General features: G+C 33.6%; 2 protein-coding genes across 5 annotated transcripts; both read left to right on the top strand.

Annotated features, from left to right (window-relative positions):
- The first annotated feature begins 11,459 nt into the window (after nt 1–11,459).
- Nucleotides 11,460–15,820, top strand: LOC146956932 (uncharacterized). Of its 3 annotated transcripts, none has more exons than XM_085732768.1 (7): nt 11,460–11,627; nt 12,339–12,611; nt 13,209–13,973; nt 14,115–14,339; nt 14,431–14,805; nt 14,976–15,257; nt 15,425–15,820. In XM_085732768.1, the coding sequence occupies exons 1-7, from the start codon at nt 11,615–11,617 to the stop codon at nt 15,538–15,540; spliced, it is 2,049 nt and encodes a 682-aa protein (XP_085588894.1). In that variant the 5' UTR covers nt 11,460–11,614; the 3' UTR covers nt 15,541–15,820. The 3 variants fall into 3 exon arrangements, with proteins under 3 accessions (XP_085588894.1, XP_085588908.1, XP_085588901.1); XM_085732782.1 differs by having other exon boundaries at nt 11,492–11,627; nt 14,635–14,805; XM_085732775.1 differs by having other exon boundaries at nt 11,493–11,627; nt 14,632–14,805.
- A 2,937-nt stretch (nt 15,821–18,757) lies between these two features.
- LOC146956931 (uncharacterized) lies at nt 18,758–25,959 on the top strand. 2 transcript variants are annotated; one of them, XM_085732763.1, is made up of 10 exons: nt 18,831–18,969; nt 19,831–20,301; nt 20,956–21,492; nt 21,663–22,176; nt 22,225–22,507; nt 23,527–23,614; nt 23,722–23,782; nt 24,031–24,169; nt 24,368–24,545; nt 25,409–25,959. In XM_085732763.1, exons 1-10 carry the CDS (start codon nt 18,942–18,944, stop codon nt 25,705–25,707), a joined length of 2,598 nt encoding a protein of 865 aa, XP_085588889.1. In that variant the 5' UTR covers nt 18,831–18,941; the 3' UTR covers nt 25,708–25,959. The 2 variants fall into 2 exon arrangements, with proteins under 2 accessions (XP_085588882.1, XP_085588889.1); XM_085732756.1 differs by having other exon boundaries at nt 18,758–18,969; nt 21,663–22,507.
- The last annotated feature ends 1,689 nt before the right edge of the window (nt 25,960–27,648 follow it).

The raw sequence follows: 27,648 nt of genomic DNA, 5'->3' as shown, positions 1-27,648 counted from the left end.
GGAGTCAAAACTTGGATAAGTGCATAGGAAATATACATCAAATTTGAAAGTTTGACTCAGATTAGATCAAAGGATGAGATGCATGCTTAGCCAAATGATGAGATCCAACGGCCTCCCTTGTTTTGGAGTCAAAACCATTTAGGTTTAGGGTTTGCCAAGTCATTAGCAATGTTAACAAATATTAGATATAAGTATGATATGGTTAAAAATATTTGAGAAAAACATTGTGCTTCAAGATCAAAATCTTGTGAGTGATCAAGTTTCATACGTTTCTTAGTTGTGTCTCCTTAAAAAAAATATAATTAAGTACTTTGTTATCTTTAAGATATCAATTTCAGCTTTTCATCTTTATCGATGGTGGTTGAACTCTTTTATGTGTTTGGTTGTGTCTTAGTTGTAGATTTCATGTTGCTGTGTTGTGACTCTATTCTATAATTGACCTTATGAGCTCGTCGATTCTATCTTCTTCTCTCTTTTTTTGACAAATATTCGACTCTATATTTTCACTTCTTGTAATAGGTAAAATCTTTCGGTTAATTAATATATTTCATTTTACCTGTTTAAAAAAAATAACTCAAGCCATTATTTGGATGATTCGACATAATGAAAGTCAAATTATTTTATAATCGCTTAAAAATAAAGCTCACAAACCTATAATAAATATTGTGACGTAACAATAAAGCTGAAAAAAAAAACTGACTTAAAAAATAAGCAGAAAGTAAAAATCCAACGGAAATTTCACGCTATAGAATGCAGTATATATAATAATCGCTTAAATTGAAAAGCGTAGTTGAATTTGCGAAAACGAACGCGCCGTAAGATTTTTTCAAACTGAACCTTTCTCTCTGACTCTTCATACTTCAATACAACTAGTATAGTGACCCGTGCCAAGCACGGGAAATAAAAAACTTTATTATCAAATGTATGGTATTATGTTATATTAAAGTATAAGTATGGTTATAATTTAAATTTGATATGGAAAAAAAAATATCATCTTAATTTTGTATATATTTTGAAATATCTAAACATTGCACATAACGATTAAAGTATTTGGATTTATACTTATACTAATTATTTGTAGTATAAGAGGTACTAATTGTTAAACTTAGCTTATGTAATATTTTTGCAAAAATATGTCAACGTACTGTATATTATTATTTGTTGACATAATGTGTTTTATTAATCATAAAAACTAAAAAAATTGTGTTTTTTTATATAATAGTCAGTGTCAGATGTATACACCTAGTCTGTGAATGCAAACGTTAAATTTTTTACGGGTGTGTATAAGTATAGTTTGGGCTACAGAAACGCCGATTGTTATTTGTTTTTATTTTTTACAAAATCAATTGTCTAATGTAAATATTGTATTTTAGGGTAACAACGATGAAAAAAAAATGTTTCGCGTATTGTTATACCTGAAAAGTGCATCAATTAAAAGTCAATATGGCAGGAGGATCTGCTTATATAGAAATTGCATGTCCTGTAATGACCAGTACATCTTACAAAGAAATTTAAAAAAAAACGACTTCCAAACAATACGCAACTTTTGTTTTCTAAATTATAGCAACAACAATTGTAAAACATAACCAATGATCATACTTTTTGAAAAACTTCACGATACACAACATTTGTGGTCTCCTTGCAAACATTATTATCTTCATTCAAGATGAGCAATTCAAACCTTTTCTAGAAGTAACTCGAGAGACAGCGACATAGAGTTGTCCATGCGTGAACACGGACTTAGGAAGATAAACTCCCACTCAAGATAAAGATTGACCCTGACTTTTATTTATTGTCATTGCAAAACAAAGCGTCAATGGAAATTGTCTGCGCCTGAATTTGAAGGGTAGTCCTGGATCACTCGGAATAAGATTCATCCTGGGAATGAATACCCTGGTACCTGCCCTTATTCCTGTAATTACGGTAGCAACTATCGTGCTCTTCCCTAGATGTGTAACTGTCAGCCTCATACCATTACACAGTCCATTAGCCTGATCGATGTTTCTCATCAGCATAACTGGACATCCCACCCCTAGTTTCAACCGGTGATTTGGAATTCTAGAGCTCTTAGTACCATTAAGAAATTTCGTTGTGAACCACTCGCTTTGGACATTAGAATTTTCACCCGATCGACAAACAGAATCAGATCTTAAATACTTTTTCTCTTCATCTGGAATCAGTGACATCATATATTCGTTAACATGCTCAACTGAATCAAGCGTTGGTGCGAGTATTCCCCTTTCTTGGAAAAATAGCGGGTCACCAAGGTTATCATTCAAATCGGGATACACAAAGTCTATAAGTGACATCAACGGATTTGTTGTGTCTGATATGAGCAAATCTTCAGGAATTTCTACCTTCATTTCACCATTCTCATCCGAAGTGTCGTTGCCGTCTCCAATTGCCAAAATTAACAATTTCTTCCTGCTCTGCAGATACCGAAGATGCACTCAATCTCATATTAACAGTAAGCCTCAACACATTACAATAAGCCCATATCTTTGATGAATTGATTGAGGCATCAACAATATCCTGCCTCGTTCCTTTTCGGACAATAGGCAATATCTGCCTGAAATCACCACCTAAAACCACTGTCATTCCACCAAAATGTCTAAACTCGTTTAGGTGATCATTCTTGGATATGATATCATGAATTGAGCGGTCAACTGCCTCAAAACACTATCGGTGCATCATTGGAGCCTCATCCCAAATTAACAACTTTGCAGCACGCACCAGGTCTGCCCTAGGACTATCCTTTTCCATCGTAAGCGATGATGCCTCATTAATCTCAATAGGGACTGTCAGCGTCGAGTGCGCGGTTCTTCCTCCTGGTAATAGAAGAGTCGTTATACCGCTAGATGCAGCATTCAATACAATTAACCCCTTCGATCTAACAGCAACCGACAATGTTTTCCATATAAAGGTTTTCTAGTACCACCGTAACCATATAAGAAAAAGAAACCACCGTCATCAAAATCAATGGACTCCATGATTTTGTCATGCACACATCTTTGTTCATCAGTCAGCATCAGTAACATATCAGCGTGTGTCTTTTCCATTTCATATTTGCTGTAATTTAGCTCATCAACGATAAGCTTGTTTGTGAAAGTTGACATGTCTGTTGGGTTTGGCCTGGGCATAGATTTGAAATCAGTAAGCGACTGTCTGTTTTCCTGAAGCAGCATTTCAATTTCAATCAAACACTGGTTCTTCAAGTCATCGTCACCGATATGCAGATCTTCATATTAAATGTAAAGTCACAAAATTAATATTAACACCCTTGCATGCATATGTGTGCACGTTGAAGAGAAAGAAAAAATATTAGCTTTATATGAGAATCCTTTATATTTAAACATATCAGCCTAAAAAATATGGAAAATGTTGAATGGTATCGTAGAGTTAGTAACTCTTAATTTGTTCTTTACAATAATGCCTACCCCACATATCAATCTAACTTTGCCGGTGTATCAATGCTTAAATCTAGAACTATCTAATTCTTTTGTCTTTTCACCCATCCAATTAGTCTCTTGTGGTCACATAAAATTAATCATCTTCCTAGTCATAGTGTCAATTTCTCATGTTTTGTGGATGCATAATAATTTTGTCATCAATTTAGAATTATGGGTCTGAGTGTATTAGAAACACAATTGGGATAAAACTTTATATATCAATGAATCATAGTTTACTTGAACCTGGCTAAGCTTAGGTCCAACTTAATTCATAGTTTATCCGAACAGTTTAAGCTTGAGTCCAACCCAAACCAACCCGTTCAAATTCTTGGAGGGTTAACACAAAAATAAAATAAAATAAAAGCACGATGCGTCTAATATGGACCGATTCAACTGTCAATCTCACTATTTTTAACATAGGAGATTAAAATTTATTTAAAAAAACCCGTTCAAATCCTTCTTTTTCATTTATTTTTTTCAACTGGTTTTTTATTCATTAACAACTATTTAAAAAACAATTACATGTTCAAATCAAACTTCATCTTTCAAACCTTAATACTCCAACATAGAACCTTAAAACCTTCATCACTCCAACCCAAATCTTCTTCTAACCCCTTCATCATCAATCCTTTCAATCGATTTCCAATTCTGTTTTGTCAAATCTCAGCCGTGAAACTTACTGAGTCGTGGGATTCATCCAATAGTTCAAATATACCGTGTTTTAGTTTTCTAGATTTAGCCAAAAATGGTGGTGTCGGTCTAGCAAGTGATAACACATAGTGAAACTCCAAAGAAAAATTACGATTTATCCCAGTGTTTTCAATTAAAACCTCCAAATCATAAATTTATTTCAAATAACAATTTCTCCCTGAAAGGAAAATGTACCTCAGATTCAGGATTTATCTTCTGATTTTTTTCATTTTTTTATTTAGTGAAGCCCTACATCACAATTAATTATAGCAAACAAAATTTTCTTTCGATTGAAACCCCAAAGCACACAATTTTTAGTCATTTTGACATTATAGAGAAGCGATTGGCAATGGTCACAGGTGTTGATCTTGTTCTTCGTGGAAAAAATAAGTTTTACTCGTTGTTCCTGGCTATGGTGAATATAATGTATGAGCTGGAAAAGTATTTAGTCTCAAAGAACAAATATCATTAAATTTTTATTAATTAGCAGGTTAATTACTACCATTAACTCACAAAAAAACATATTGAATTTGAAAACTCCACAATTAAGAATGGATTTTTTTATTTATTTTTTTTAATTCAAATTTCAAATTTGATGTTCTATTTTCAATCCAAATTGATATTGTTTGTTGAAAAAGGTAAAAGAATCGTGTTATTAAGGAATTTTGATTTCATTCTAAATGTTTAATAATCATTCACAAAAAATTTGTAAAAAAAATCATAAAATGATATTTTAAAGTTTCATTAAAATATCTAATTTGTTTACGAAAAAGTTAAAATTGAATAATATGATTGTGCTTATTCCGAAAGTGCCAGGGCCGCGAGTGATGGGGAACTATCGCCCTATTGCTCTTGCTAATTTTCAGTTCAAAGTTATTACTAAAATTCTTGCAGACAGGTTGGCCACTATTACTATGAGGATAATTTATGTTGAGCAGCGTGGTTTCATTTGTGAATCTAATATCTTCGAATGTGTGATTCTTGCATCTGAAGCTATTAAATTACTTGAGAAGCGCTAGTATGAGGATCATTGTGAAAGCAAACATTTATTATATTTGAGAAATAAGCTGTCATCGTTCGTCAAACAAAAGACATATTTCAACATTACTACTTCTCTTAGAATGATTTAATAGGCTATCAAAATCATAAGGAAGAGAACCCAAATTGAAAACATATTTGATGAATACGCAAGAATGGTTTAATGAAACAATAATCCCCTAAAAAATGATAAATATGGTAGAAGACAATTGCATTGTGAATTTAATACCGTAAACTATGGAGCGAATAATAATATAATAAGATAGAATTGATCAATTGACTCCAAGAGTATGTCTTTAATAATAATTTTGTTTTTAGTTCTTTTTATATGTACAAAGCAATGTAAGAATATAAATGTGCAGTTTTTGTTTTGTTTTTATATATTAAATGTGTTGTTTTGTTTTGAAAGTAAAAATATGTAGTTATGAAGAAGGAGGAGGAGGAGGAGGAGGAGGAGGAGGTAATAAGAATATGTATATATAGCATTATATAAAATAATATTTTATTTTTATAAGGAGGACACATATTACTCTTACATGATATATAAACAAATCTAACAAACATGTTTAAAAGAACAAAATATAGATCCAAACAATAACATAGGAAACAAACAAATGAATCAGATGAAATATGAAATAGACAACAACAAAAATACAAATTTGTAAATTTTGATTTTACATTTAGTTTTCAATCGGAATCATGTCTCGTTTTAGAGTCTAAGACCATGAATGTCACACAACACATCAAATGGTCAAAAGTACAACAAAAGTTAAAGATGAGTAAATGATCTATTTTCTCATTCATTCACTTTTTCCGTACTAACAATGCACCATTAGGAAGTGAAAATATAGATCTACTCCATCCGTTTCTAAATATAAGCAAATTTTAATTTTTAGGTTCATTCAATTAATGATGTATGTAGTTCATATTATAAACCACATACATCATTAATTGAATGAACCTAAAAAGTAAAATTTGCTTATATTTAAAAACGGAGGGAGTATAAGCCAAACGAAAGAATGTGAGGACAGTTTGCCACTTTTTCTTCTAGCTTAACCAATTTCTCGAGTTTGAACCTAATCTTATGCTTGAACTGCATATTCTCATGTAACTAAACAAAAATATATATAAAATAGATAAAATAATCATTGCTGAAAAATATAAGAAAATAAAACAGAGACATGTGACTTAGAAAAATATACAAAACTCAAAAATGGCAAAAGGAAAAGTGCTAGAAACTAAAAAAATGAAAGTCCGATTAAAATAAAGGATGAGAGATATAGATATTGGGATGATTAAGAGTATGGTATGAAGAGACCAATGAAAATAATGAAAAAAGGATAATCTATTTATAGGGAAAATATCATTTGTATTTTACAATTCTCTCCCTAATGTTGTAGCCTTAAGAAATTTGTGTATAAATTTTGTTCTTCATTTTGATTGGTAGATAATGAAGACAAATGCGTCAAGCTTCGTTTTGATTGGTTGATTATTAAGATAAATGAGTCATTCTTCATTTTGATTGGTTGATTTATTTTCATCATATCAATTCATTTATTGATCAGATTTTTTAAATAAATTCAATGATCTAATTTTTTAAAATGTGTTAATATGCAATACAAACTAATTTTTAATAAATAACTGAATTAATGCGGCTTTGTTACGTCAAAAAAAAAAGAATTAATGCGGCTTTGTCCATGAACCTTTTGCAGATTTTTTTACACAGTTTTTTTTACCAACAATTAAATTGATACACAAAGTTTATCTTTTTTTTTTAAATAAATAAAAACTGAAATATTTCCTTCGAATGGGAATTCTGTTATATTTTTTTTACCTATAACTGAATTATACTAATGTGTATTAAATAATGCAAACTGTACAAATAAGCAAAATATACAACCTTGATCACATATATACATATATATAAAAAAATATCACTAAACAAATCAACCACATTCGATCAATATACTCCAAAATTCTTTATGCAAATGGGAGATATTGGGAACAAACTCGGGTGTCATATTTGATTGATGTAAAAAAATAAAATAATAAAATAAACTATTTACTATAGAAAAATAGATATAGACACATAAAAAAAAGCAAATAGCGTCAAACAACCTTATTATCCATTAAAACCATTTTCAATGAGTAAGGTAGTTTATTATTGTTCATGTCACTCACAAACCATATCCAAATGACTCAAACCCTGATGTTTTAATTTTCTTTCGAAAGGAAAATATCGGTGAAATCAATTTCCGGTGACATGTGGATTGTTAAGAGCGAAGAAGAAAAACAATAGGAAAAAAAAACAAAACAGATAGAAAGAGAATCGAGATTGTGATGTGAAAAAATTGTGAAGTCAAAAGTCTAACTTATAGTATTTTTCACAGGGTAACTTGGTTAAATAACCAAATTAATTTTGGCATCAAATTAATTACACGCGGTCCTGTGATTTGCTTTTTTTTTTCTTTTCTTTCTTTTAGTTACGATTCATTTTTGCGTTTTTGTTGGGCATCCGTTTTTGTTTCCTAATACTATAATTTATTATAGGACTTTTATTTCCCTAAAATTATGCAAGGATTAACAATACGTTCTTGGTAAAAAAAAATAAAAATACGTTCATGGAATTATGCCTATAATTTATTATAGGACTTTTATTTCCCTAAAATTATGCAAGGATCCGTTTTTACCAAATACCTCCAATTCCAATTTAAATACGTTCATGGAATTATGCCAATTAAATACCTTCAATTCCAATTTTTTTTATGTTCTAAAATAAAGTATCCGTTTTTTTTTCCTTCCTACAATAAATATTGAATAATTCAAGGGAATTCATTAAAAAAATGGTGGATCAGGGTATACTTGGCACGGGGATTATTATGATTTAACAACGGTTATTATGGGTGATTTACATTTAATAAAAATGTGACTTACATTTTTTTTTTTGTGATAAAAATATGGCTTACATTTTATATTTTGTGATAAATTACAAATCTGATAATCTTTTTAATAGGTTAAAAATATATGCAATTTATTCTGCATATATTTTTATGTTATAATTGAAAATATCATATTATATAAAACAACCTCGTTAAAATTTCATTCCTTAATATCAACTATAAAATATATGATAATTGAAAATATCATATTATATGAAACAATCTCGTTAAAATTTCATTCCTTAATATCCAACTATAAAATATATGATAATAAAACATTACATTACATGATTATACAAATAATAATTTTTTGGTAGTGTATATACAAATAATATAATAATACAATATAATTGGTCTTCCAAAATGTCAAAAAATAAAATAAAATTGGTCTTCCAAAAAAAAATACAACATAATTCATACACATGGTTCCATATATTAATTAGAAAAATTAATACACAAAGTGACAATAATGCAAATGCTTGAGAATAGAACAACATTAGAGTGCCACATGTCATTAGTAGAATGAAATTGAAAACAATGAAATATGGTGACACATGTCAAGAATAGAATTGAAGAAAAATATTTCCATAAAGGGCCATGAAACAGGTCGTAAATTTATATTATATAGATGGAGCCTATATATCCACAATTTCACCGTAAGATTTTCTTTTTCTTTTTTTCATTCAGAAATCGCAACCTTCGTTTTCCACTTATTTATATTATTCATTCATATTAATAGCTTCGTTTTCCACTTATTTATATTATTCATTCATATTAATAATAATGATTAATTGATGATGATGATGATTAATCTGTTAAAATCGATTTCCGTGTTCTTTTCTTACGTTCTACGTTACTTCTTCTATTTTCTTGTTGTTTAGGGTTTATACATGTATATTAAGAAAGAGCAATGCTAAGGACAATTGCTTGGTCACTCTCCATTGGACACTCTCTTTACTATTGGACCACGTCACCACTTTTTACAAACAATGCAACTGGAGACTGGTTTAGCCAGTTTAAGTTATTATTGTTTTTTTCCCACAACTTAAAAAAAAAAAAATAGAAAGCTGAAGATCTTCTTCCTCCTCACTCAATTCAGACGCACACATAACCACCGTCCATGGCCGCCGGCAACAAGAAAAACAACAATAACGACAACAACATCCCAAATAATTAACAGGCCATCTATTAATCTATTTTCATAAACCTCATTTCTTCTATCTCCATCGTATGCTAAAGATTAATTGCAAAGGTCAAAACTTTTAATCAATTGAGATCTGGGTTTTTTTTATGACTGTGAATAATCATGTGAGCACAAAATACGATTAGTTGAAGCAGTCCTAGACTGTAACATCTTGCAATTTAGTGGAATAATTTTCAGATTCATTCCTTTTGTGTGAAATTTGATTCTGAAATTGATAGTTTTCTAATGGAATCACCGTTGGATTTTTGAGATCTATGGAAGAAAGAATGGGAAACAAATAGAAGAAAACAAAATATGTCCATCTCTGCATGTTCATTCCAAGAACCTTAGACGACAATTTTTCACCTTCCATGGTGGTTCTAAGAGGATGCCTTCAAGTATTATTTTAAGGAAGATGATTATTTTACCACTGAAGGTATTATCAGAATTTTGACCTGTTATTGTGGAGAAGAACATTTGACCAACGCTAATAGTTCAGAGATGTGAAGAAGAAAAAAAATAGTATAAACTGGCTAGAGCGGTTTCCTATTACTTGGTGTGTAAAAGGTGGTGACGTGGTCCAATAGTAAAGAGAGTGTCCAATGGAGAGTGTCCAAGCAATTGTCCTTAGCATTGCTCATTAAGAAATGCAATAACAATGCAACGAAAACCGCTATTTTCTTGAATATGTTTTTCTTTGCTCAATTTAGTCCATAAAATTACTAATAAATGTGTTTGTGACTTTGATACATTTAGGGATTATAGTGACGGTGTTTCACACATTGAGGGATTAAAATGGTTGTTTGTCCATAGAAGAAGGATAATTAATCTTCATTTTACTAAAGTATCCTTATTAATTATTAGCGTGTTTTTCACTATGACACGTGTAGATAGACTTAATTAGAGTGCATAATTGGAAAAAAATAATTATTATTATGTTCGTTAAAAAATTCACAATTTCTCTTGCAATCTTGTGACCACTAATACATAGAATTATTATTATGATGATGATAAAAGTTTTTTTTTTTTTTAAGGAATGATGATGATAAAAGTTAAATAGGCAAATGTAACATATGCCTTCTAGATAGATCATTCAATTGAGATTTGTAATCTTGAAAAAAGGGCGTTTTCACTTGTGAAAATGTCAAAGGGTTCGGAAAAGGTTAAAATTTAAATTGGAAAAAGGGGGGCAAGATACCACTAACTTGTTTCGAAGATAACTCCATTGATAATCTTCAAGAAACGAGGGAAACTTTGGAGATTCATAAGAAGTTGGGTCTTTATGCAAAGATCGAGAATAAAGTAATCATAACGTTACAAAACCTCGGCGAAGCTCAAGAAAAGATTAACTGCAAGGAGATTTCAATGATTTTTTTTTGTCGTGATTTTGTCTTAGCTTTCTGCAAATGTTCTTTTTAGGCTCTTATTTTGTTTTTCATCATCAGGCTCATCTATTTTTCTTTGTACAGGAGTCGTTTTGTTCTCTTTGTGGAGTAGGATATTTCTAATATGTGTTTTTTATTGACCTCATGCTTTGCTCTTCATTTTATACCTTTTTCCATCTAACCTATTGGTTAGACCGTTACAACAATTTTCTATTTATCGAAAAAATTCATAAACGAAGAACATTTGCTTGTCTCTCAAATTAGATATAGAGTTTAATGGTGGAGGACCGTCGGTTCAAAACAACTTTGCGCAGATAATTAATAAACACACCAGGATAATAAAAAATAAAATAAAAAACAATTGCGATGTCATGCAACTACCTTATTCTACTTTTGAGTGTTTTCATTGACTGTCTGTACAAAATTGTTTTGAACGGACAATCCACCACCTTTAAACTCTTAAATATAATGAGAATCAACTTTTTTTTAACAATCGAATTGGTATGACTGCTCGACATGACAGTGTAAATTTTTTTGCACTGTCAATGCATATATAAATTAAATCCTATAAATTATTACTACCTATTTTTACTGTGACGAAAAAAATAAGCTGATTAAATATTTTAAAAATAAGGAAGTTTTTTTTTTGGGGAAAAATAAATAATATTACAACCTATATTGTACCAAAAAAAATATATTACTACCTATAAATATTGTGACGTGAAAATTAAGCTGAAAATAAAAAGCTTAAAAAAACCGTTTTGACTTAAAAAGTAAGCGGAATGAAAATAAAATAAAAAAACATGGCTCCAGTGGAAATTTCACGCTATAGAATGCACTATATATACAACACCAACAATATTGAATTGAATTCATCCATTGTGTATTGAACCAACCGAGAGAAATTTCACACTATACTCCAATACGACAATGCTTATAGTCCGTAAGTTTTTTTTCTTTCCCTTCTTTCTTAATTCGACTTTTTTTTTTTGAGTAGATACGATTTCCTCGTTCCTTTCTTGCGTTCTACGTTGCTTCCTCCATTTGTTTTTTTAGGGTTTCTACTTTTGTATTAAGAAAAAATCGTTATTTTGGAACCTAGAAGAATGAAAAACCGTTGTTTTGGTCCCTTGAAGTGTAACTGACTGTTATATTAATCCTTGAATGTGTTGAAATTGCAACTGCATCCACAAGTGTCTCTTATATTAGTTGTTTTGGTTCTTGAATATGTTTTCGGGTGGTTAGTTTAGTGATCGGATGTGTTTTTCGTTGGTCAGTTTGGTTCATAAAATTACTAACAAAAAGGACACTAGGGATCAGTTTGCATTTCGATCCATTTAGAGACTATAATGACAATGTCTCAAACATTCAAGGACCAACATGGTTCTTCGTTAAAAACCGAAGACGACATTCAGTCTTAAACAATATTTTTTTGTGTTGCAAAAGTGGCACTCATTGTTAAATGGAGTGAGTATTATTTAGCATTACGTGTGAGCTTGATCATAGAATCCGGTTCTCAAGTTTGAACTGATCATTTATTGGACAATAGTTGTTTGTTATTTATTTAGCATTGTTTGTCATTTATTTAGCATTGTTTGTTGTTGTTATCATAAGTATAGTGTTTATTAATTAATATATGCAATTTTTTTGACAGCTTTGGACGAGTCGCCGAGCCCCTCTGACTCTTCTCAGTCAGTGTTTGGGCAGCTGAAAAATTCAAGCAACAGTCCTTTTGCACCTAAGCGAACTCCATTTGGATCGGAAACGGGTAATTCCATGTCTGGAGGTACTTCCACAGGTGTATTTGGCGCAGCTCGAACGTGGTCTCCCATCTCTTCCAATACTACTTTCGGTGCTTCATCTTCACCAGCTTTCGGTGGGAGTTCAATGCCTGCATATGGGGCATCTTCATCGTCGTCGTTTAGTGGTAGGTTTTTCTATGGAATCCTTTTGATATTTTTCCATTTATTAATTATCTTGCTCTCGGTATACTGTCTTCATTGGAGCCTTTGAAACCAATTTATTGACAGTCTCATGTGATGTGTGAAAAGCACAATATTTTATAGAATTGAATTAGCAGTTTATTGCCAAGCATTGTTCTCTAAGGATGTTTGTGTGTGTGTGTGTCAGTGTCTGCTACCTCATGTTTATGGATTTGTTCCCCCCCTTCCCCACCTCGACAGTCCACCCCCTAAGTTGTTTTCATTTACATGTCAGTACGGATTAATACAAAATCCCATGTGAAACAACACTTAAGAACAAAAACAGTATGAAGGAATGTGATTTCTTTCAGCTATATGTATTCTCTATTCAATTTTAATTTACATTTCTTTTTGAAGACCTAAAGATTACATAACAACTGTGATTTGTATTAGCTAGTTTATGTCATCCTTCTTTCATTATCTAATAATAATGGTAATCATTAGCATCTTTTGGCTTACTTTTCTGCCTTTTTATTGTTTTTATATTATTATATTTTGCAGTTTTCTAATTCTAACTGAGATCCAACTTTTCTCCTTTATAGGATCATCAGTGTTTGCTTTTGGAGGTTTTGGCTCTACTCCTACTCAAACAAGTCCATTTGGAAGTGCCACCCAACCATCACAACCAGCATTTGGAAGTCACACCCAACAGTCGCAACCAGCATTTGGTTCGACAGGCACTCCTACATTTGGTACCACGAGCACTCCTGCATTTGGTGCTACCAGCACTCCTGCATTTGGTGCTACGAGCACCCCTACCAGCACTCCTGCATTTGGTCCCACGAGCACTCCTGCATTTGGTGCTACCAGCACTCCTGCATTTGGTGCTACGAGCACCCCTACCAGCACTCCTGCATTTGGTCCCACGAGCACTCCTGCATTTGGTGCTACCAGCACTCCTGCATTTGGTGCTACGAGCACCCCTACCAGCACTCCTGCATTTGGTCCCACGAGCACTCCTGCATTTGGTGCCACGAGCACCCCTGCGTTTGGTGCACCCAGCACCTCTGCATTTGGTTCAACTTCAACCTCAGCTTTTGGTAACACAGGAGGTGCATTTGGCATGTCAAATACTAATGTGTTTGTAGGTGGAGGGGCATTTGGGGCTTCAAGCAGTCCTGTATTTGGTTCATCAAGCACGCCTGCATTTGGGGCCTCCAGCTCTCCTGCTTTTGGTGCTTCTAGTTCCCCAGGTTTTGGTTTAGGCTCCACCACTCAGGCTTTTGGTCAATCTAGTTCTGCATTTGGCACCAGCAGCCCATTTGGGAGTACGACCTCAGCTTTTGGAGGTCAGAGTTCTGCATTTGGTGAGTTCGCTAGTTTTTAGAATTTTATCTTCTCTACCATAATGTCAATTTTTAAGATGCAAGGGACTTGAACAATTATGCATTTTTTTGTATCTTATGTCATTGTAATTGAGAGTGATTTTTTCATATTTTCTTATGCAGGATCACAGACTCCCACTCAAGCATTTGGAAGTACTGGTATTGGGCAGTCAGGATTTGGAGGTCAACGGCGTGGAAGTAGAATAGCTAGTTACTCAGCTACAGTGGAAGCGGATAGTGGTGCCTCTGGATATACGGCAAAGTTGGAGTCAATATCAGCCATGCCTGTTTACAAAGATAAAAGCCATGAGGAGCTAAGATGGGAGGACTATCAATTGGGAGATAAAGGTGCATTCTTTATTTTAAAAATTAAATAATTCGATAATTCTGCTGGCTTTTATTGGTGATGACTGATGACCTTGACTTAATTCAAATTTAGGTGGACCACATGCCTCTGCTCCTCCGTCAATTGGTATGCCAGGCTTTAATTCATCTACGACACGGACAAATGTATTTGGTCAATCATCAGCCAATCCTTTCCCTAGCACAACACCTAATTATATCCCATGTACACCAAAGCCATTTGGAACTTCAGCTCATGCCTTCAGTTCACCAGCATTTCCTTCTTCATCATCATCAGCAGCAGCACCTTCTATTTTTGGCACATCCACTTCTTATCCATTTTGCACATGTTGCCATTTTCACTACACTCCGTGTGGACAGACTTGCCGTTTTCGCAATACTCTGCATGGGCAGACAGCTGCTTTAAGTCAATCAAGCTTGTTCTGTTCACCATCATGTGGGCTTTTTGGAGGTCAGAGTTCTGTATTTGGTGATTTCAATAGTTTTTAGGATTTTATCTTCTTTCTAATATATCTATTTTCAAAATGCTAGGGACTTGAATAATTAATGTCGTTTTTTTTTATATCTTAAATTCTTATGTCTTTGTAATTGAGACTGATCTTTTCACATTGTCTCGTGCAGGATCACAGACTCCTGCTCCGGCTTTTGGAAATGCTGGTATTATGCAGTCGGGATTTGCACCGAAGACTTCAACATTTTTTCCTGGATTTGGAACATCAGCTCCTTCCTTCAGTTCATCGGCTTTTGTTTCTTCATTATCAGCTGCAGCACCTTCTATTTTTTGCCCATGCACATCTTATCTGGTGTGCTCATGTGGCCGTGTTCACAACACTCTGTGTGGGCAGACTGCTGCTTTAAGTCAATCAAGCTTGTTCAGTTCACCTCCATGTGGGCATGTTGGAGGTCAGAATTCTAATTTTGGTGATTTCAATAGTTTTTAGGATTTTCTCTTCTTTCTGATATATATATTTTCAAAATGCTAGGGACTTGAATAATTAGTGTCATTTTTAATATCTTAAATTCTTATGTCATTGTAATTGAGAGGGATCTTTTCATATTGTCTCTTGCAGGATCACAGACTCCCGCTCCGGCTTTTGGAAATACTGGTATTGGGCAGTCGGGATTTGGAGAACTACTTGAAAAACTTGAGGCCATAACAGCCAGGTTACAGACATTGCTTAGTTAACCTTGAGTAGCTAGCTACTCAGCTGAACTGATGTAGATAGATAGATATATTTCCTTTTAAATTTTTGCTTATTTCAAGTGGCAGTGGGGATGGAAAGCTTCAAAGTGTCTATTTGCCTGCCTGTGAAATTCTGAAAGGCAAAGCTACCATCTGTTATTATCTATTTTGGTTCATATGTAGCACAATTTTTTTTTGTTGAATTTCTTGCGCAGTTTGAAATAACGTCAACAATGAGGTGCATGTTTAGATTTTTTTCTTGATACTAGCTGTATGTTTAAATTTATCAGTGTCCAATATTTTCTGTTTTTATTTTCAAGAACATGAGATCACTTGGTGTATGTTTGGTTCTGTTTTGAGAAGAATTGAGTTTTAAGTGAATTGATTCTGACTAAAAGTGAGTTGCAGGTAAAAAAATTGTGTGTTACAATCCATTCTAGAATCAAAACTACGAATAGTAGCTTCAATTAGAATTTCTTCTAGTCCTCAGAATTGATTTCTCAAAATATGTCAAATGGAAGACTTTTGAAACTTTTGTTGTGTTAATTGTTTCCATGTTCACTTCAATATTCTCTTTTCTTCATGCTTACTAGTAAAGTTAACTTAAATTTTAAGAAATAAAAATAGAAATTAAAAAAGTTGACAGACCCTCAAAAGAAGTCATTTTCTCCAAGGTGAATGACAATTTAACCATAGATTGTAACACCTGATTATTATTTTCCCATTTTGTTTAGTAGATGGATTTTGCTTAAACATAGATGTGGTTTTTATTGGCATCATCAGAAAAATTTCGAGTAACAAAAACTCAATAGAGTCTAGTGTACTCTTTTCTTTATTTCACATGAGCACTCTCTCTAGATCTAAAGAAAGTGATTGATGGCTGCGATGAAGCAACTCAAAAGAGTCCTACATTTGTCTTATATAAATGTTTTATTATTGTTTTTCGATTTAGGTATTCATGAGTTTTGTGTTGCAGTAATGCCGTTGCTTTCTTCTTAATAACTTTCCACACCCACTTTCTTCTATCTAGGAAAAACATTGGTGTGATGGCGGCGCGGAGTGATTTACAAGTATTCTAAAATCTCCACACCCACTTTCTTCTGGAAAGTTTTTTTGTCATTTTGTTAAATTTATTGGAGTGCATTTTTTTTTTAGGTAAAAAAGTTTATTTGAATTATTGGAGTGCATTTTGAACATTACGATATCTTAAAACATGAATGCATGATAATATTATTTACTCATGGTTAAAAATGATTTGAGAAAAACATTGTGCTTCAAGATTAGAACCTTGTGAGTCATCAAGTATTATACGTTTCTTTTAAAATAACACACTCAAAGGTATAAATTAAGATGATTTGAGAAATAATCACTCCTAACAAAAATATAATTAAGTTGTTTGTCGTATAATATCAAATTAGAATTGTATTTTGACTGAAATGTGGCTAGATTTGAATTTAGTAATGCCACCGAACTTATTTGTTCATTGGGAGTGTTGGAGTGGGGGGCCTATTAATAAGAAAATCCGGAAGGGATTGCGTATGATATGGGAGGTGGTGATTTGGAAAGCGAGAAATGGCCGGATTTTTAATAATGAAAATGCGAGGTGGGATGAGTTGGTGGAGGAGGTAAAGGTGATGTTCTGGAGATGGTTTTTAAGTAGATTTAACGGTCTGGCGTGTTTGTTTTACGAATGAAGTTGGTGCCCTCGGGATTGTTTGTTAAGGTAAGGCAGGTTTTACCTTTGCGTGATGCGTTGTGCGGGCTGTAGTGGTTGCTCTTTGGGCTGATAGTGGAGCTACTGTCATGACAGATAGCAGCTATTAGCTGCTGTTTTTTTCTGTTAAGCTGCGCTGCTGTTTTGGGCACTTTGCACCTGCTGTTTTTGTTTCTTTGGTTGCCTTGCTCGCTGTTAGGTGCTCTTAGGAACAACTTTTTGTTGAAGTGTGATTCTGTTGGCAGTAGCATGGCTATGGGACTGAATTTTGGTAGTTGTTATTGGATTTCAGTGTCATAGCTTACGCTATTTTGCTTCGGTTTTGGTTGTGTGACTGTTTGCACTTTTTGTTTTGGTTGCGGTTTGCTTTTTTCCGTTTGTGGTGGGTGGATGTTACGCTTATAGGCGGCATCTTTGTTTATTTCTTTTTACCGCCTCTTTGCGTCTTGCGAGAGTTTCGGTATATTAATAATATTTTGCCGATTCAAAAAAAAATAGAATACCTAAACTTACAGCTAATTGTTCTCAAGGTTGGAGCGATCGAAAATATTATATTTTTTATGTGTATTTAAAAACCCATCGAGTTTTAAGGAGGCGTTAAATTCATATGAAAATAGGTTGTGAGCTTTAAAATTGGGCGTTTTCATCTATGAAAAAGATCGAAAGGGTTCAAAAAAGGTTAAAACTAAGTTGAAAAAAGGGGCAAATACCACTAACTTAAGTTCTCAAGAGAACTCTGATGATAATCTTCAAGAAGCAAGGGAAAGTTTGGAGATTCATAAGTTGGTTTTTTATGCAAAGATGGAGAATATAATAATCATAATGTTACAAAACCCCGTGAAGCTCAAGGATCCAAGAAGATTTCAATTATTTTTTTTTTGTGATTTTGTTTTTGGTCATCAGGCTCATGTGTTTTTCTTCGTCTAGGTGTTTCTAGTTTTGTGCTTTGCTTTGGTTTTATACTTTTTCTTGTCTAGCCTTATTGTTAGACCTTGTGCTTGACTAGGTTGTGTTTGGGTCATTTGAAATGAACAAAATTGTCGCTTCTTTCCAAGGAAAAAAAAAGTAAGAAAGAAAGACTCGGTGCAACATTTGTTCGATAAAGTAAAGTTATTTTCTTATTCATGGTTGAAAGCTAAAAATTCAATTTCAACTTTTGATCTTCACTTGTCAAAAAAAAAAAAAACTTTTGATCTTCATCAATGGTGGTTGAACTCTTTTATGTGTTTGGTTCTGTCTCAGTTGTTGCTTTCATGTTGTGTTGTGGCTCTATTCTATGATTGACTTTGTGAGCTCTTTAGTACTATCTTGCACTTCTCGTAATAGATAAAACTTTTCGGTTGTTAATATATTTCATTTTATCTTATTAAAAAAAAAAAAAAAACTCACAAGCCATTATTTGGATGATTCAGATTAGACATAATTAAAGTCAAATTATTTTATAATAATCGCTTAAAAGTAAAGCTCACAACCTATAAATATTGTGACGTAACAATAAAGCTGAAAAAAAAAAAGACCTGACTTAAAAAATAAGCAGAAAGTAAAAATACAACGGAAATTTCACGCTATAGAATGCAGTATATAATATAATCGCTTAAATTGAAAAGCGTGAATTTGCGAAAACGAACGAACGCGCCGTAAAAAAATTTCAAACTGAACCTTTCTCTCTGACTCTGCATACTTCAATACAATGCAGCCTATATATCCACAATTTCACCGTAAGATTTTCTTTTTCTTTTTTTCATTCAGAAATGGCAACCTTCGTTTTCCACTTATTTATATTATTCATTCTTCATTCATTCATATTAATAATAATGATTAATTGATGATGATGATGATGATGATGATTAATCCGTTAAAATCAATTTCCGCGTTCCTTTCTTGCGTTCTACGTTACTTCTTCTATTTTCTTGTTGTTTAGGGTTTATACTTGTATATCAAGAAATGCAATAATAGTGAAACGAAAACCGCTATTTTAGCCCTTATAAGTGTAACTGACTGTTATATTTCGTCTCTTTAATTAGTCGTTTTGGTTCTTGAATATGTTTTTCGTTGTTTAATTTAGTCCATAAAATTACTAATAAATGTGTTTGCGATTTCGATACATTTATGGACTATAGTGATTAGTGACGGTGTTTCACACATACAGGAGGACTAAAATGGTTGTTTGTCCATAGAAAAAGGATAATTAATCTTCATTTTAATAAAGTATCCTTATTAACTATTAGTATGTTTCTCACTATCCCACATGTAGATAGACTTAATAAGAGTGCATAATTGGAAAAAATAATAATAAATATGTTTGTTAAAAAGTAAAAACTGAAAACGACATTCAGTTTGAAACAATTTTGTCGGCGAAAGTGGCCCTAATTGTTAAATGGAGGAAGTAGTATTTAGCATTCTGTCTGAGCTTGATCATAGAATGCGGTTCTCGAGTTTGAACTGAAAATTTATTGGACAATAGTTGTTTGTTATTATTTAGCATTGCTTTGTGTTATCATAAGTATAGTGAAGAAACTTTGTGTGCTGATTACTTCAATCAACTATTTATTAATTAGTATATGGAAATTTTTTGACAGCTTTTGGTCACTCGTCGAGCGCGTCTGGCTCTTCTCAGTCAGTGTTTGGGCAGCAGAACAATTCAAGTAACAGTCCTTTTGCTCCAAAGCCATTTGGTAGTCCAACTCCATTTGGATCGATTACGGTTAATTCCACGTCAGGGAGTACTTCCACAGGTGTATTTGGTGCACCACAAACGCCGTCTCGCTTCTCTTTCGGTGGTAGTTCAATGCCTGCATATGGGGCATCTTCAACTCCTTCTTTTGGTAGTTCAATGCCTGCATATGGGGCATCTTCAACTCCTTCTTTTGGTAGTTCATTGCCTGCATATGGGGCGTCTTCAACTCCTTCTTTTGGTAGTTCATTGCCTGCATATGGGGCGTCTTCAACTCCTTCTTTTGGTAGTTCAATGCCTGCATTTCAGGCATCTTCAACTCCTGCTTTTGGTAGTTCAATGCCTGCATTTGGGGCATCTTCAACTCCGGTTTTGGGTAATCTCTCTATTGAAAATTTTGATATTTTTCCATTTTATTAATTGTCTTGCTCTTAGTAAACTGTCTTCTTTGAAACCAGTTTATTGGTAGTGACATGTGATGTGTGAGAAGCACAATATTTTAAAGAAGTGAAATACTAGTTTTCATACACATAGATATTTTGTAGTACAATGCTTTTAGGAAGATTTTGTTTTTATGAGGGATTTGCAAACCAATTGTCTAGCTTTGCTTACTCTGAATTTGCTATTATTGTATTTTCTTTCTTCTTTAGTGAAGATTTCATGTGAAGTAATGCGCGTGTGTGTGTGTGTGCTGTATCCTGTTTATGGATGTGTTCCGCCCTTACCCCACTTCCACAGTCCTGTGAGTATATCGATATCAAGGGAACAACAAGAACACTAAGAAGGAATGTGATTTCTTTCAGTTATATGTGTTCTCTAGTCGATGCTAATTTACTGTTCTTTTTAAAGACCTAAAGATTACATAATGACTAAGATTTATATTAGCTCGTTTATGCCATCTTTCTTTTATTAATATCTAATAATGATATTCATTAGCATCTTTTGGCTTACTTTTCTGTCTTTTTTATTGTTATTCTTATATTTTGCGGTTTTCTAATTCTATCTGAGAACCAACTCTCTTCCTTCCCAGGATCATCATTCTTTGGTCAGGTGCCTGCTTTTGGAGGTTTTGGCTCCACTCCTACTCAAATAAGTCCTTTTGGATGTGTCATCCAACCATCACAACCAGCATTTGGAAGTAATGCTCAACAATCACATCCAGCATTTGGAAGCAGCATATTTGGTTTAACAGGCCCCCTTGCTTTTGGTGCTACTGGCACTCCTGCACCTGGTGCTACCAGTGCCCCTGCAATTTGTGCAACAAGCACCCCTGTTTTTTTTGTAACTAGCACCCCTGTTTATTTTTTAACCAGCACACCTGTTTTTTTTGCAACCAACACCCCTGCATTTGGTTCAACCACAACCCCAGCTTTCGATTGCACAAGGAGTGCATTTGGCATGTCAAGTGCACCTGTGTTTAGAGGCGAGGGAGCATTTGGGGCTTCAAGTAGTCATGTATTTGGTTCATCAAGCACACCTGCATTTGAGGCCTCCAGCTCTCCTGCTTTTGGTGCTTCTGCATTTGGTACCAGCAGCCCATTTAGGCGTACAACCTCAACCGTTGGACGTCAGAGTTCTATATTTGGTGATTTCAATAGTTTTTAGGATTTTATCTTCTTTCTAATATATCTATTTTTGAAATACTAGGGACTTGAATAATTAATGTCGCTTTTTTTATATAATAACATTCTTAGGCCATTGTAATTGAGACTGATGTTTTCTTATTGTCTCTTGCAGGATCACAGACTCCCGCTCCGGTTTTTGGAAATACTGGTATTGGGCAGTCGGGATTTCGAGGACAACTAGGTGGAAGTAGAGTAGCTAGTTACCCAGCTACAACGGAAGCAGAGAGTCTTGAAAAATTGGAGTCCATATCAGCCATGCCTGTTTACAAAGATAAAAGCCATGAGGAGATAAGATGGGAAGACTATCAATTGGGAGATAAAGGTACATCTTCAACATTTCCTCAGCCAACTGGTACGGGAAGCTGGGAGTTACCCGGTTGCCTCTGCTCTGCAGCCTTTCCTCATCCAGCTGTATTTTGTCCATCATCATCCAATCCTTCCAATAGCACAACACCTAATTCTTACCCATTTGCACCGAATACTACAACATTTTCTTCTGGACTTGGAACATCAGCTCCTGCCTTCAGTTCATCGGCTTTTGGTTTATCGACATCAGCAGCAGCACCTTCTACTTTTCGCTCATCCACACCTCTGTTTGGGGACAATTCTTCGTCACAGGCATTTAGGTCATCTACATCCATGTTTGGTGACAATTCTTCGTCGCAGGCATTTAGGCCATCTGCATCCCTGTTTAATACTGCTGCTCGAGGTATATCTTCACCATTTTGCACAAGGTGTTTTCGCAACACTCAACCATCCCAATTATTTAGCTCTGCAGCCCCTACAAATGCACAAGCTTCTTCTGATTTCGGTCAGAATACCGCTCCCTTTGGGCAGACTGCTGCTTTAAGTCAATCAAGCTTATTCAGTTCACCTCCATCTGGGCTTGTTGGAAACATTTACTCAAGCGGTGCATCAGTATCATGTAATGATCCAACAGGTTTTGGTCAAACAGCGGTGAGTAGTTTTGATAATGTTTTTCACTTTTAATTTTGTTTTCCGTTAAAGATCACAGTGTGTTTATGATCCAAGATACAATGTAGTTAATGTTTGGGATTTACTTCCCAAACCTGTTAAGCTTTTTACAAAACCAGTTGTCATTGTTCTATAGGAATTACATATAAATGATCAATTAAAAATTCATACGACATCCACCACCTCCACCAAGCCCAAGCGTGTTAGGCAGGGTTTTTTGTGATGATAAATAAATTTCAGTAAAGTACAACCATCCCTCCTACTAGTGGTTAAATATTAAACAAGCCGTTGTAAACTAAAAAAAAATGAAAATTGTTTGTATGAAATATGATTTTATCATTTAAACATTAAAAGTGCTATTTGCATCCTATGTAGCATCATACGTTAAATCGGGTATTGTTTATGTTGGAAGATATAAAACCATACTTTTGTCACTGTCCAATAGTCTGAGCTTTTGGGAGGGTTGATCCTTGACAAGATGTCAGTCTTCGCTACAAAGTGATCATAAATTTGGCCCTTGCTACCCCATTCCTTATAATAAACATTAAATTTGAGTGGCTACATGTATGTATAAACCATTCCGATGTCTATTCCTAGATGACTAATCCTTTGAGTTGATTCTTTGAAGTTTATGTACTGCATTATAGGAAAACATTAGTTGTGAGGATGTCTCGACTTGATTAGTCTATCTCACCTGTAGATCTGGCCTAGAGCACTATATGATTAGATCTGCACGTCTCACCTTCTTTGAATTATTGGTGTTAATGGTATCTGAACTCGGCGTAATTGGAGATACTTTCTAATAATTGATTTACTTGTATGTATATATTTATGATTTAGTGATTAAACTTAGCATATTTGTATGTTACTTTGTTAGTACTTTGCTCATTTTTAAGTTCCTTTGTTTTCTGCATTCATCATATTCATACATTTCTCCATGCCTCCTCCAGTTTGCACTACATTTTCATTTTCTAATATACTTTTGATTTGTTTATCTGCAGCCATCAGTGTCAACACCATTCCCATCTGCACAGCCTGCTCAGTCAATTGATACTTTTTCCTTTAGCAACTTTGCCCAGACACAACCTGGTTAGTTCAATAATTTAGCTATGGGTGCACTATTTTTTTTTGTTTTCATGCAATGATCGAAGGATTGATGTTTCGAATTAATTGTTTTATTCTGATGCATTAAATAGCTGGTGCAAGTAGCTCCGGTGGAACTCCAGGCATGTTTGGTCAGAATAATGTTGGACTTCAGTAAGTTACAATTAATTGTTTTATTTCTTGGTTTCATGCACTAGTTTATATTTCTGCATACCCTTTTCGGGGTGTCCAAGGGACGGTGACCTTTTCTCGTACCGTTGTACCCATGCATGCCATTGCCACTATCATTTTATCTCTTTTCTTATGGAAATAGAATGTCACTTTTTATTTTTTTTAATGAGTTTTGACAATTTTTTTCAATTAAAAGTTTTTTTGTTGCCTGGATGTTTTTTGTTTGACAGGGCTATTCCCCAAAGTTCTATGGTTGCACAAGCAGTACCCATTACAGACCCATTTGGAACACTTCCTGCTTTGCCTCAGATGTCAATTGGTCAAGTTGGAACCACTCCTTCTGTTCAATATGGAATCTCTAACATACATGTAAACGATGTTTCTTGATTTTAACTTCTGATTCTGTTGACTCTTTATGCTGGTTTTATACTTTTAACTTGAGTTCATCCTTATTTATTTATTTATCTTATCAATGCAAACTATGATCAACATTTTTGGGTTGTTTTACATTTTATGAAAACTAATAAGTTTAAACCTGACACTTCATTTAATACCCGTATTGCACAGTCAGGATTTGGAGGTCAACGGGGTGGAAGTAGAATAGCTAGTTACTCGGCTACAGTGGAAGCGGATAATGGTGCCTCTGGATATACGGTAAAGTTGGAGTCAATATCAGCCATGCCTGTTTACAAAGATAAAAGCCATGAGGAGCTAAGATGGGAGGACTATCAATTGGGAGATAAAGGTGCATTCTTTATTAATTTTAAAAACTAAATATTTTGATAATTTTAAAGTTTAAACTTATAAGTATTTGAAGCGTGATTTAAGGTTTTAATTATCTTGTGAGATATGCTTACGAATTTAAAATTACACAAGTACTTAAAGTGATTTAAGATTTTATTTGTCTTAATGCTATTTTATATGCATATATATAAGTTTTATGAACTTTGTATAATCTTATGATTATTGTTACAATTCCATGATTTACGATTTTACTTCCCATCGATTTTGCATAAAATCTCGATTTGAACGACCTTGGCCTTGCTATCAGTAGACAGTCTTCGTTGGAGCTTTTGAAACCAGTTTATTATTGGTAGTGTCATGTGATGTGTGAGAAGCACGATATTTTAAAGAAGTGAAATAACAGTTTTCATACACATGGATATTTTGTAGTGCTTAGCCAATGCTTTTATGAAGGATTTGCAAAAATAACTGTCAAGCTTTGCTAAATCTGAATTTATTATTATTGTATTTTCTTTCTTCTCTAATGAAGATTTCATGTGAATTTGTGTGTCAGTATATTGATATCATTCGAACCACATTAATACAAAATCTCACTTAAGAACAAGAACAGTATGAAGGAATGTGATTTCTTTCAGCTATATGTATTCTCTATTCAATTTTAATTTACATTTCATTTTGAAGACCTAAAGATTACATAACTGAGATTTGTATTAGCTAGTTTATTACGTCCTTCTTTCATTATCTAATAATGGTAATCATTAGCATCTTTTGGCTTTACTTTTCTGCCTTTTTTATTGTTGTTATATTATTATATTTTGAAGTTTTCTAATTCTAACTGAGAGATCCAACTTTTCTCCTTTATAGGATCATCAGTGTTTGCTTTTGGAGGTTTTGGCTCTACTCCTACACAAACAAGTCCATTTGGAAGTGCCACCCAACCATCACAACCAGCATTTGGAAGTAACACCCAACAGTCGCAACCAGCATTTGGAAGCAGCATATTTAGTTCCGCCTCAACACCTTTTGGCGCTTCATCCCAGCCAGTATTTGGTTCGACATGCCCTCCTACATTTGGTGCTACTAGCACCCCTGCGTCTGGTGCAACCATCACCCCTGCCTTTGGTGCACCCAACCCCAGCTTTGGCAGTTGCATGATTCAATAGACATGAATGATTGATTTTGGTTAAACATAGATGTGGAAGAGAGCTATGTTATTTATGTTTGTGAAAGATCATAACGTTTTTTTTATATTATTTACGTTTTTTAAAAGTGTGATAGTGAAAAAGAGTTCGGAAGTTGACACACAATTGTTGTTTGTAGTTGATATTGTTTTATAATTGTGCTATTGTCACTTCAAATATACTTTGCAAGGACTCTCTTGTGTTATACTAAAATGAAAGATTTCAGGTTCTCAATGTGTTAGTTCAGTCATTAAGCTACTTGATAAAAAAAAATGTAAGATGGAGCCATTTTGAAAACATCGACATAACGTTATGTTGATCGTTTGCAAAGAACTTTCCTTAACTTTATTTTGCTTCTTATTGGTCAAAAACAATCCTAAATTGGGCTTAGACAATTTTGGATCATGGTTGTCTTATTTGGGTGTATTTTGATGTTTGGGATTAAGAGAACATTATCTTGTTTTATTTCTCAATATTATCTTGAATTGATCTTCTAAAGAGTTAATTCATGCTATTTTGTTAAATTTATTAGAGTGCATTTTGAACTTAAAACATGAGAATAATATTTACTCGTGGTTAAGAATGATATGAGAAAAAATATTGTGCTTCAAGATTAGAACCTTGTGAGTGATCAAGAATGATTTGAGATAAATCAAATCAAAGGCTTCAACATAATATTATTTACTCGTGGTTAAGAATGATTTGAGAAAAAACATTGTACTTCAATCCAACTCAAATTCAAAGGCTTTTGAATACGCCGAACCAACGTACAAATATCCCCATTAATCGTGTCTACAAGCTTCTTCAGGTCATTTTCTATTTCTTTAATGAATATGTAAATTACCAAAGCTGGGTTGTTCGTTTTGAAAGTCTAGTTCAAAAATAGATTTTGTTGCCATGTCCACAAGTACTAACATGTCATCATGAGAGTAGTATGCCAAGTAATCTAGCTATCTCCCATCCCTTTTTTGTTGAGGTTGTTGAAGATTCATTCCTTGCAATCAAAAGAAAAACAAACAAGTTACATAATTAGATAGGACAAGTATGAGCCACACTTGAGTGGCATGCACGTAGTCACAAAGCACGTGCAAAATTGTTTCATCCTCTTGTGCGCGACAAAGACAAGTAAGGAGATACCATCCCCCCACTTACTTCTTTGAAAGTTGGTAAGAATCCTCTCATGTGCCCCTACCCAAACAATTCCAATCACCTCCCGGCCCACACCCAAAGAGGTATCTTGTTACAGATTATAAGCACTTCAGACAGTTAACTTATGAGTGTTAGTGCCTCCTCATCCAATAGTATGTGACCCATAATATTTTAAGGGGTTGGAAGGGCCAAAACCTAATCAACAATGTTCGCTAGTAAGTTGTCCTCTAAGAAGTTCATATCCCAATGACCAGAGTTAATAGTAATATGAAGATCATTATATCTTCCATATTTATCGTAAATAAATTATTTGAAATCTTGGTGATTCAATAAATGAAATTGGACACCTAACACTTCTTGTTATCCCTTTATTGCCCCCTACCCTTTTAGTAGTGTGTAAAATTGTTTTTGTGATACACTTAGTTGTGTAAATTCATGCATATCGTAGAGTATGGTTAGGTATTGATACCCCGTCACTAACCAAAAAAAGATATTGATACCCGTAGTTAATTTTTTTGAAGATTTAAATTTATTTCAATATAAATTAATATTAAAATATGATACATCGTTGAATGATTGGGTGAGAGGTACGTTTTCAACCAAACTCTTTGGGCACCATGTGTTCACACACTTAGTTGACTTTTTTATAAAAAAAAAAAAAATCAATTAATATTCTTCCACCTTGATTTTCATTTAACTAAAAACTAGTTTTCAAACAAAATTAGAAAAATCATATTATAAAGGTTTAATCCTTAATTTGTTTTGGTCCCTGTA

This window comes from Medicago sativa, chromosome 1 (genome assembly GCF_051527215.1).
Source record: "Medicago sativa cultivar Bolivia chromosome 1, Bolivia_mono, whole genome shotgun sequence".
Lineage (NCBI taxonomy): Eukaryota > Viridiplantae > Streptophyta > Magnoliopsida > Fabales > Fabaceae > Medicago > Medicago sativa.
The sequence above is the reverse complement of the archived record's forward strand: the minus strand, read 5'-3'. Positions and strand labels throughout refer to the sequence as shown.